Consider the following 12407-nt stretch of genomic DNA (forward strand, 5'->3'; position numbering starts at 1 on the left):
ATCGCAAATGTACGAAAGTGAACAACAACAAAAATATAACTAAAGAAAATACACATATAAGAGGTAAATAATAGGTTAAATGTAATATGTAATTATAGAATTAATTAATCAATTCAAAAAGCCAATACCATAGGACAATTTTGACAGCGTTTGGTTTAAATCGCTTTTCTTTTGTTTATTTTCATTATAAAAAATAAGAAGTGCAGTGATTTCTGTTATTTGTTACTTGGTAAGAAATAGTCAAATCTTATCTGGTTTTAATGGTTTTTTTAATTAATATTATTCGTTCATTTTGCAATAGAATATTTTTTAACAGAAGAATAAAAATACGGGCGACACAAATTAGATTAAAAGCCAAAGTAGATCTGCTACCGTTACCCTAACTACGTGACGAAACAATTTAAAACTGTTTACAGTTTTATAAACTACTAGTTTATACCCGCGGCTTCGCCCACAATTTTAGGTTTTGATATTAGATATAATAAAATTGCCTTCGTCCTTCCTTAGGGTTGAAGCTTGTTTCACGTAATATTTCATTAAAATCGGTTCATTAGTTTAGCTGTAAAGGCGTTAAAGCAAAAATAACTTTGTTGGTACAAAGTTATTTTTGCATTTATAATATTAGTATAGATGGTATATACAATTCAATAGATACTTTAATTAAAAAGTGTTACCTTCGTAAAAAGACACTCTTGTACCACGTCAAAGTTAACGGAGTGTTCTTAAATTTCAACTTGTTTCGGTAATGAAAAGAAGATTAAATTAACCTTTAAATATTCGATCTGATACAGACACAAAAATGCTCAAGATAAGAGATTATAACAAAAACAACAAACAAGACGAATCTTATATAATAGGCAATGAAGTGAATGATTTATTCATATTTAACATACATATAAAATATAAAGACAAAAACCAAAATGTTCTTTATTTAAATAGGGTTCTTCTAAGCATGTTTGAATCGTCTCATTACACGATAAAACTATGTACATGAAAAAGATACAGTCAAATTTATAAGTCTTGCATGAAACTTAACGAACACGAAGCCTACGATAATTATCATCTATCCATTATCGTATTTTTCCTTAATGAGCCTTATCTATTATTATTTTTAGCATAATTTAAATTCATTAATAGGAAATGATAAAATACGACTACACTATGCATATTTAAGATAAGAAACGTATATTTTCTCCATCGCTCGAATAGATAACAATACGAGCACCAACACTCCACATGCCTCAACTACCGTTACAGCTTCTTGTATCGGAACGCCATTTAGCATCCGACGAACAATTGCATAGCAATAAAAGCAAGACAAACGATCTCTTTCATATAGAAGCGGTTCGCACGTCGTACTCCAAGCTGTTAGCGAGCCAATCCGATGCTCAATAAAGAATAGAATTGGAGCAGATCATTAGGGATATTTATGTGGGACATGCGGTGTACTAAATTGAATATTATGATATTCAATGACGTAGAAAATTAAATCAATCGCTCTTATATTTAATGTTTAGGATTGAACATTAATTAAGCGTAGCGAAATATGTTTTTCCTGTCCACCGTCCATTTCAATTTGAACGATATTATTACGCATTATTTGAAACTGTCATTATGATTTTATGCACGTATCTTGCTGTTTCGTTTAAATATGTTTTAAAGCGCAATGGAATTTTGTGGTGTAATGAATACGTTTTCAATGCGATCGAGAATTCTTCAAGCAGTTCTTCTGTTTAAACAATTGCAGCTATCAATCGACGTAAGCGCAGCCGTTTCGCTTCGAGATGTAAGCTGTCAGATCTAAGATAGCTGTCGAGCTACCAACAACACGACATTTGACCGACTTATCTAGCGGATCGTATTCGAAGAAATCCAACTGATCTGCCCTTTTCTTGTTTTGCGACCGGTTTTGGTTTATCCCGTCTATAAATTTCGCACGTTATTTAAAATTATAATAGTTTTACCTATAATTGTTTTTTAGAAAGTGATTAAATAAAGCTGTGTTCTTCATTCGAAAGTCAAATTAATGATGACAGAAAGAGACAAAATAGTTTTCTAATCAACGTTTATAAGCTTATAAACGTTGCTCAGCGGCTGATTAGTTAAACACTGGGAGTTCATTCTACTAATTTTTAACGATTACGAAACGTTCCCGATTCAATTCCAATACAACTTTGACTATATATAGATTATACATATATTTGGATCGGAACCGAACCGATATGATGTTAAATTATATTGTTGTGTCAAAACCAAACTTAATTGTTAAATTTTCTGCCAATAGTCGATAATTAAATTATAGAGGTGCTTGCCCGGGTATGAACCCATCATCATCGGCTTTCTCAAAAAAAGTAGAGATGGCCCACTGAAATTTCATGTGCTTAATTTGTGATTATAATTCATATCGTGCTTGACGGTGAAGGAAAACATCGTGAGGAAACCTGCATGTGTCTAATTTCACTGAAATTCTGTCACATGTGCATTCCACCAACCCACATTGGAGCAGTGTGGTGGAATAAGCTCCAAAACCTTCTCCTCAAAAAGAGAGAGGAGGCCTTAGCCCAGCAGTGGAACATTTACAGGCTGTTACTTTAAGAAGACATAGCATTGTTTAACTAATTACCCACTAAACAAACGTTTATAACGCAACGTAAGTTAATTATCGTATTTTTTTTCGATTAATTAATACAACACTACATTTTCATAAATGCATATGTGACGCATGTGTCTTTTTACTTATATGGCATAACAAATATTTTAAAATTGTTCCTAAATGTAAGTTACTTAATGTCCTGCAAGATTAAGTTGGTAACGCCAAATGATGTATTTATTAGGCCAAGGTCTTACTCCGCCCTGTCTGGTCGCAACGTGACTTTAGTGAGCTTGAAACGGGGTCATAGGAATTGAAAAATTGGTACGATGATTAAAATAAATAGTACTTTCATTGCATGTATACAATGAGAAGTTTCTGGAATTATACGTTATTAATTTAAAGCGATTCAAGCTTCATTAGTGTAATGTTAATAACTAAATCAATTTATTTACAGGATTAATAAAGTCATGTTACACTTGTAGTTAGTATCGATATTCCCTTTAATGTTTTTTCTTTTATCGTTTACATCAAGACAAAGCTTGCGAATCTTTAAATGCTTTCAAAACCACTAATTGAATTCTGGAAGTATTGCGGTTTCGCAAAAGACAACTGACTACGTAACACGAGATCCCAACATGTATTTTCCGTGGCGCCACAAACAATATATTCACAATTCCATTGTTTATGGCTGACTCAGATCGCTATCGCTTCCCTACTGATGCATGATTGTATGAATAATGCCGTATCATCGTTCTGATAAATATAATCATTAGCATACTCGGGCTTTGGCAAGGAAAGTGTCACCCACGTAGCTGTTTAAGCAAATACGGCCAAAACATGTTTAGTTTTAGAATGATGACAGTTCGGGCATTCTTGTTCAATATAAACTGATCTTCATTAATTCTTCAAGAAATAATTATTAAAAAAGGATCTTGTAACTATTTCTGAGACTATATTTATTTGTTTTAAAAAAAACTTCGATTGAACTGATTTGGTTTTTTTTTTTTTAATTTGAAAAATAATATTTTGTTTTTTGTGCGTGGATTGATATATATATTAAGAGTTATTTTTACACATGCAAATTAGGTATTCTTATTGTCAAACATGAGATAGATAAATGCGAACATAAAGACGCAATTTCCATTGACATTCCTTTGAGACCCACGAGTTTTATTTACTTGGAAACAACAGGTTCCTTATAATCAGTAGCTTAGAAGAGAAATCATCAAATCCTTAAATATGTACCAACCAACAGATCGATCTTAAATCTAATCTAGTAACGAAACTCAACTCACAGCTTGAACAATAATACTAAAGATAATTACACACATTCGTTCCAATGACGTTATGTGATCCTAGTACTTATCAAAAACGGATATTATAATTTATATTATTTATTGCACATATAATATTTATAAAACAAAGGTAAACATTATTATAACACGAAATAGTTTCCGTTCGTTATCAAAATCGGTGGATAAATAATTGACGTGCGTTACTGCAGTTATAGAATACCATACAAAAACTAATCTCAAATCTACGATTCGACATCTAAAGATGACTTGTTAAAAATTGTAATAAGAAACAGTCAATTTTATTGAATAAAACCAATCTAGATAACATTTTCTATCTAGATTTTAGATTAGATTTATTTACAAATATCGGCCGTAAGTTAAAACACAATTGTTTTATAATTATTTATTAATTTGATGATGATTAAGTAACCGGTTAATTAGTTCATTTTTAATAAAATAAAAAACAATAAAAAATACGACTGGCTTTTAACGCCTTAGATTTTGAACATACTAACGTAAATATTTCTCATTATCGTTTTGTCGATATTATTTATATCATATAGAATTTCAAATATAACAAAATTTTAGATTAGAATTTTATCAATTTAATTGATAATTAATTTTATCGGAATATGTCGAAAAGACGATATAATCACGATTTATGTAACACCGAACAATGTGTGAATAAATTGAAAAAATTATAATGAAGTCGTTACTTTCAAATGTTTTTTTTCGCGAATATAATACCGCTAAGACTAATTTACAACTTTTATCTGAAAATAAAACGTAACTTTCGAATCTGTCGGCATGTGAATGTTTTTAATCTTAAATTTTGTAGACTCCGAGTTATTTCTTACGTTGGTATTCCGTTACTAATCGAACCGGCTCCCGAGTTACGCGAGCTGTTAAATCTTGAAGCCGTCTAAACAATGTGGTTTGTAGTAAAAAGTTTCATCATCTCGTCGGGTTGAGCCTCTCGGAGTTATCAGGCTCACCTCACCGTTAATCCCTTACAGATATCCAGAATAACAAGCTAAGTTTTTGTCTTCGTTCGTAAGATACGATACACAAGTCGTTTCGAGAATATGAATTTGAACAACATCTTTCCTAATCATCATCATAATCATCCTTCTAATTTTAATAACATAACAATGTAAATAATTTTAGACGTTTAATATTTAGACTTTACCTGAATATCTCTCCTTGGCTGCGGTAACCTCGAAACAGGATGGGACAGCGGCGCCGGCATGCGCGTGGGTGGCGGTGCATACGGCCGCGGCACCGGGGGCGGGGGTGGCGGTCTCGGTCCTGACACATGCCCTTGCATCTTTGGCTGCATCGTTTGCACTATCGGAGGCCCTTGTAAAATTGGACCACCTTGCACCTTTGATGAGCCTTGCACCTTCGATGGCCCTTGCACCATTGGCGGACCTTGCATCATAGTTTGACCTTGCACCATTTTGGGGCCCTGAAACATCGACGGCCCTTGCACCACCGTAACCGACGGTACGAGAGGAGGCGGACGCCGTTCCCGTGCCTGCTCTACCATCGCTAGATGTTCGGAGGGACGGATAAGTCGCGGCGCAGGGGGTAGGGTGCGCGGGCGCGGCTCGGGACGCACGCTCGGGCGCGGCGGCGGCGCCGGCGGAGCGCGCGCCCGCCGACCCGCCTCCGATTCGTCCGTCATCGGTGCGCGCCAATCTAAAAAAAAAAAAGATTGAAATTTGATATTATTATTACTAAACAACGTTAGAAGAAACTTGTTTGCAATTCAAAAGACTCCGTCTTTAGTTACTAATTTAATTATTAAAAAAATGCGAGCCGAGATGGACAAAATATATGCATAATATGTGGTTATTACAGCAGCAAGTCATGATATAAAAAAATGAATTAATTTTATTGTTTATTTAGTCACAAAGCGTTGATTTTTATGTATTAGAAGGTGAAATTTAATAAAATTATTATAGTCTTAGATCAGTGATGCAACTTGCATAGTTTTACATTTTAAATTACGTTAATGTTGTTTAAATTAAAATGCTTGAAGAAAACACATATAAATAATACATAACCTAATTACAAAAACAAAAATATAAAAGAAAATGTGTAATTGTTATTATTGTATTCAGCGCCATCTATGTATAATTTGCGAAACTCGGTAGCCGCCGAGCATTTTCTTGTTTGTGTAGAGGGCGCTTTACGGCGACACGACGTCTACGATCACGCAACCGTTTATAGAAATCTTTTTATTTTCCAATTATTTAAGTGTCATTATAAGGATACTCATGTTCCAAGAAAATCTTTGGTAAAATATTTTAAGGGACAAAAATAAATCTCGTCTTATACATCTTCATTACCAAATATATTTTTTATCAAATTGAAAAAAACAATGAGATGTTATTCAATGAATTCAAAATAATATATTTTAACACAATATTTTTCTGTACTTATTTATAATGATTAACAAAATGACACAATAAAAATTTAAAGCAATTACAAAATCAAATTCGTAGTTACATACGATACTGCGCCATCTATTGAGATTAAAGAAAGACTAATTTTAATTTAATGAATTTTTAATTATAAAATAAATATAATTTGATAAGCATTATTCGCTCAGCTATTTACCCGCATAATTATTATAAATAAAAGAAAGTCACATAAACATGGTCAAAGCTTGCTCCGCTATCTCTACAGCATCATTAAAATTTAAAAGCATTTTACTTGCACTTCTGCGAACTCAGTTGACAGAGTTACAAGATTTTAAAATATTACATTTTTCATTCAGAATATAAAATTAATTAAAATATAATTGACTATATTTTTTTTAGAAAATACGTATTTTGTTTTAATTTGTTTAAGTTAACTGAACTCGGCGGAGGTATGAATTACGCAAACAAATTAAAAGGTCTAATTGTCGGATACAATAGACAAGCAGGTACGCCTACCTCAATTTAGCCGGTTTCTTTGGGCCAGGCTGGGCCGGTTTATCGGGGTCGGCTAGAATAGAAGTTGAATCAATTATGTGTTAATTAAATGCGTCCGGGACATGTCCGACTTATCTCGGTTCGGCGAGGTCAAGGATTAGAAAAAAAATATTTATATTTTTCTTAATTTCGTTTACTACTAACAGTATGAGGAAAAATTTTGGGCATAAATAAATCATTACGGGCATACGTTGGAATGTAACACTTTATATACTAAACAGAAGTATGACGTCACTTATTTTTTACCTTAAATAAAGTATAAAGTCGAATAAGAAAAAGGTGTTACTTTTCCTTATCATCTAACAAATTTATAGATGTACGTAAATAATGAAATGCTATATGAGAAATGAACAGAGTTTAATATTTAACATCTGGCTTATAATAACGAATAGAAGCATTATTTGAATGCTGCTAGAGTAAAAACAGACAATTTTAATTTATGAAACTACCAGACGTGTAAACAAAGGTGAATTAGTGTGTTACGTGACACAAGGTCGTTCAAACCTAATCTTAGTCGGCCGCCATTACAACAATGCACTTTGTAACTCCCATACACAGGTAACAAACCCGACAATAAAGGTAAATGCACACAAACAGGCCTCACAAGATCAGATTCAGTCCAATAAACACTTCAAACAAAGCCTTTATTTATCGTATATTTTGCTACGAACCGTGTTTACCGACGGTAAATGCGTGTAACCAACAATTTATTTGTCGATAAGCGCGAGTAATTTACACAACACGCTGATAATTGTAAAGCACTGCACTTGCACGAAAATTATAAAGCATTGTACCGATTGTTCGTCGCTATGGTGATATGACTTACACTTTTCCCTCCAAAATAAACGCATGCGCGCGAACGTTATTATTTAAGAATTTTCATCTGACTTAGCAAATTATACTTTATTAGGTCGTGATAAGAACTGTTTTCGTCGAATTACGCTACGTTGTGGGGTCGCGTGTCTGGCCCCACGCCACTCGCTCCTTTGTGATGATAGCCTGCAGAAGCAATTTTCCTTTAGACTCTATATCTACGTCGGTATGAGCGAGGGTAATTGCGAGGGAATATTCTCTCATTTCCTTCTTGCAACGAGATTGGTTTTTATATCAATTTCACTACCGGTATTGTGTTCACCGCATATCGGCTGGCAGGAATAACTTGGGTATATAAATAAAAGTTATAAAATGTTTCTAGAGTACGTATATTTTATATAATAACTGACATTAGAATATGGTCTATCCAAGTTTGTATATCAGAATCAGATTAGTTCGTAGTGGCTTCGCATATAATGTACATAATATAGTTTTTAGCAATAAAAGCGGAGTGCGAGCGAACTTAGGCTAGAAATGAAATTACAGTTACATTTGTTACAGTACAGGTGTTACAATTACTTAAATAGTCGTTTATCGGTTATTTTTGTACTGTTTCTTGTACTCGAACGTCTTGGCCTTTCACACAATAATGTAAGTATTTTGTAAATAATGGAGAAAACATGTATATGTAGATATATGTTTTGATTTTATTAAAAGTTCCGACTCGGAAGTTATATAAACGTAGGCAAATATTAGTAATGCATGATTGCTTCAGATGAAATTAGTTTATTGTTTGGAGTTAATATCATCGTCTGTAATCAAGAAATGTTTGGACTCCAAAATAAGATACAAACAAACTAATCCTTTTAAAACCAAAGAATGGCTTTTAGAGGATTCCAAAAATGAGAACATATCATAATTTGATATTCGAAGAAACAATTTTATGATTTTTTGTTGCTGTAAGTTATTGAAATCTGGCCAGAAATACACCTATGCTGTAGATTCTTGAATCAGTTTCATCAATTTCCACATGCTATGTATAAATCATTCCATGATATACCGTTGCATAAAACCATCTATTTTTGAAGAACCGTATCTGACACACACAGAAATAAACGTTGTTACTAAACTGGTGGTAGTAACCAGTGTTTGTATACGAAAAAGATTTGTATTCAAAATCGATCTATCGATAACAAGGAAATATATTCCTAATGAGATAATTCCCTAATAAACAATTCGTTCCGTGGAATTAAATTAAAACTAATGTTGCCATCACGACGGTCTCTCGAGATAAGAAACAGGAAAGATCAAAGTGATCACAGATAGTGAAACCTTTTGCATTTTAATGAGATTAATACAGAAAGGGGTTGAAATATTTTGTGCCCTACGGCGTCGTCAAGAATAGTAAGAAGATTTGTTTGCTTGTTATTGTATATTTAAAAAAAAACTTAAGAGACGCTCTTTAATTAATAGATATGCTTACTGAAAGTCGTTTTCTATGCCGACCACTTTGAAATTTTTATACGAAAATTCTATAAACTACTATTTTTTATATATGTTTCCATGATATAATTTAATCTTGTTTTACGTTCGCTGTAGAATTATCGAATGTAAAAATAACTTAGGTTTCAATTAGGAACAAACCTATAATCCGGTCTAACGATACCGGAACTATTAGCTGCTGCACTCGATAAAGGTTCAGTTTGAACATTATATGAAGTAATTTAATATAACGATGGAACACAAAATTGAATTCATTTCATTTTGTTGATATTATTTACTGAAATTAAAAATTAATCCAAAACAAATAATATGAAAGCTATTCTTAATTTTTGCTCTTCTTGGATCGTCTGGTATAAAATTCAATACCCTTTTTGCATGTACTATTCAATATTTTATATTGTACTCTAAAATATATATGATGATATAGGACGATTTTTGTCTAAAATTTTTTGCGATACAAATTTAATAGACATTCTTTGACTGACAATTTAAATAAGAAAGATATGACATTTACGAGTGAACATAGAATATATAATTCTAATAACAAACAAGCAAACTAAGAAGTATTACTTAGCTTATTTACATGCATATATTTATGCAGAGAGTATGTATTTTATCATTAAAAATAAACAACAATTTATTTACTATTTCATTTGCTTAATATATAGTAGTTGTCTACTTCTACAATTGTAGCAAAATAATAAGATACAAAGTCGAAATAAATAAATAAGTAAGTAGAAAACCCGACAGAGCTTTTTTTCGAACTTCTTGACTGTCAATGACTGTGTACCATTTTAATTTGACATGTGTACTTACTTAAATAATTTATAATAAATCATGACAAAAATCGTTCACGAAATGCAAAAAACATTCCTTTAATTCTCTCATTTCTATTTTTTTAGTTAATTTTTTATAAATCTACCGCAGAATATCATTATTCGAAGTCTATAGGAAACGTCTAAGTGCAGTCAGTTTGTCATCTGTATGCACGTCACAGGTAATTAACACGAAAGCCGGAGCATTAGCGAGGGTCTCCCGACCACCCCGGAGGGTACGTGGGGTGAATATCATGACACCGAGGTGAATATTTTAAATTTATATTCGCGACGTACATTTACAATGTTATACTTAACGAGAAAATAAAATTTGTCGAACGCACGTGACTAGCTTCCTAATCCTATTTTAAATACGTGGTATTATTACATTTCTTACAATGCCAATGTCTAAGGGCGTTTGGTGACCACTTACCATCAGGTGGCCCATATGCTCGTGCGCCTTCCTATTCTATAAAAAAAATATATTTTATTTTTGTTTTGTGATCATTTTTGTTTTTTTTTTTTATATTATTTTTCATATTATATGGCTCTGTCACTTATACATCTGAAGTTACATCACTTAAGTAATAATTGCCTGCAATTCATTTACCTTTATATGTATATAATCATAGGTGATCGTGTAATTTTTAAGTAGGTACTAGACCTATTATAAGTAAGATATTATGGAGACGATAGACTATGTAAGACGTTTAATGGAGAATGACCAAAAATGTATGGACCTTGGTCCAAATGTCCACTAACGAGACCTATGTAATAAAATTGTCTACTAAATACTGAGTCATTATAACCAGTAGTAAGTTATAACGGAATGGTCATGGTTTTTGACCTTTTTATGCGAAAAATATAGTTTATATAATTCTGTTCATTGCACATTTTGATGCGTATGTTATGGCATGCCGCTTGGTGTCCCGTGTTAGGTTTTCGCTTAAATTATATTGATGAAAGGCTTGGAAGAAAGAAAACACAATGCGTGTTTCGAGAGTACCAAATACCTGGGTACCTGGTACTACTCTAGGTACTCAGGTAAAAACCGATTTCATTAGTGCTCTTGCGCATTATTTGCTAAGTGCGAAAGGGATAAAAATCTTCAATTTGCGCTTGGTTGTCGATGGAACATCATTAGTGCGGCATAAAGAGTAGCTACCTGCGCACAATTAAAATGGATTTAAATAAATCGTGAAACAAAAAAAAAAGTTAAACTATTACTATTTTTCATATAGCCATAAATTTTTCGTGACATTTTTTTGTCTCATAGAAAAAGTTACTTTCTGTTTGATAGATTATAGTATGTAGTAAGTCAATATAGGTCTAGTTAGTGATGGATATTTGGACCGCTTTTGGTTATTCTCCTTTGTAGATGAAATTAATCCTAACTATTTAAAACCAAATAGTTATTTATTTATTTGTTTCGCTTTAATGTCTTAACTTCTTAACCGATTATCATGATTTTTTGCATACACTTTGTCAGTGATTTAGAAAAGGATACCTACCTAACGACCTAACCTACCTAACGATAAATACCTAACGAATGCCCATCCCTTGCCTAAGTTACTGTACTACTAAAGTAAGTATATATACATTCGCTTTGATAATAATATACTAACGCTCAGTGATGTATTTCTGGAGTATAACTACATTTTAATAATTAAATTTCATCGCTCATTCAGTACAGAGCTCATGGTTGCTCATGACTTGACAATATCATTTGTCTCCAACGACGTCTAATTTATTAATGAGACTTACCTACCGTTTCGTCAGCGCAAAACTAATATACCTTATCTTAAACTTAATTAAATGTACATATAAAGGCATTATTTTTTGTTTATAGTTTGCAAGTTATATAAAGTGACAAATGCATGTTTATTTATTTACATGCCACACGCACAATTTCCCCAGTGAAAACGATGGTTGGATAAGCAGGCGTGTCGCTTCGGCGCAGGCGCAACGGTTATGTGGATCTGGGGTGTCCAGTTATTTAAAACTTCAAGGAATGCACTTTATTGCGAGAATATCGTTTATCGATACCATTACATTTCTGTAATCTCTATCGGTTTTTGTACAAATGTCATTCGACCTTATTCGAAGTATTATCCATGTCTGATGGACAAATTGTATTTTTTTTTCATCCAACCATCAAATAATGCTGATTTACATTTATAAAAGTAAGTTTTTTTTAATAATAGGATTGAAAAATTAAATAATAGTTATATTATTATAATACTTTTCAAAACACTTTCGTGGTTTTATATTTTATCTTTTTTTAAAGCAATGGCCGATTTAAAGGAAGTTAAAAGGAACGATAAAGTCTCTTAAAATTGTGGTCACCCTAGGTCGATCACACTGCGAATATTAAACTGCATACTTGCGACAGATGTCGCGACCT

General features: G+C 32.5%; 1 protein-coding gene across 2 annotated transcripts in view; it reads right to left on the reverse strand.

The window, feature by feature from the left end:
• Positions 1 to 12407, reverse strand: part of LOC126769932 (rho GTPase-activating protein 21) — a 310744-nt gene that overhangs the window by 252786 nt on the left and 45551 nt on the right. For both annotated transcript variants that reach the window (XM_050488935.1, XM_050488936.1), the window contains exon 3: positions 5078 to 5589. In XM_050488935.1, coding sequence (XP_050344892.1) covers positions 5078 to 5589 — 512 coding nt within the window. The remainder of the gene's footprint in view (positions 1 to 5077; positions 5590 to 12407) is intronic.

Source organism: Nymphalis io, chromosome 8, assembly GCF_905147045.1.
Source record: "Nymphalis io chromosome 8, ilAglIoxx1.1, whole genome shotgun sequence".
Taxonomy (NCBI): Eukaryota; Metazoa; Arthropoda; class Insecta; order Lepidoptera; family Nymphalidae; genus Nymphalis; species Nymphalis io.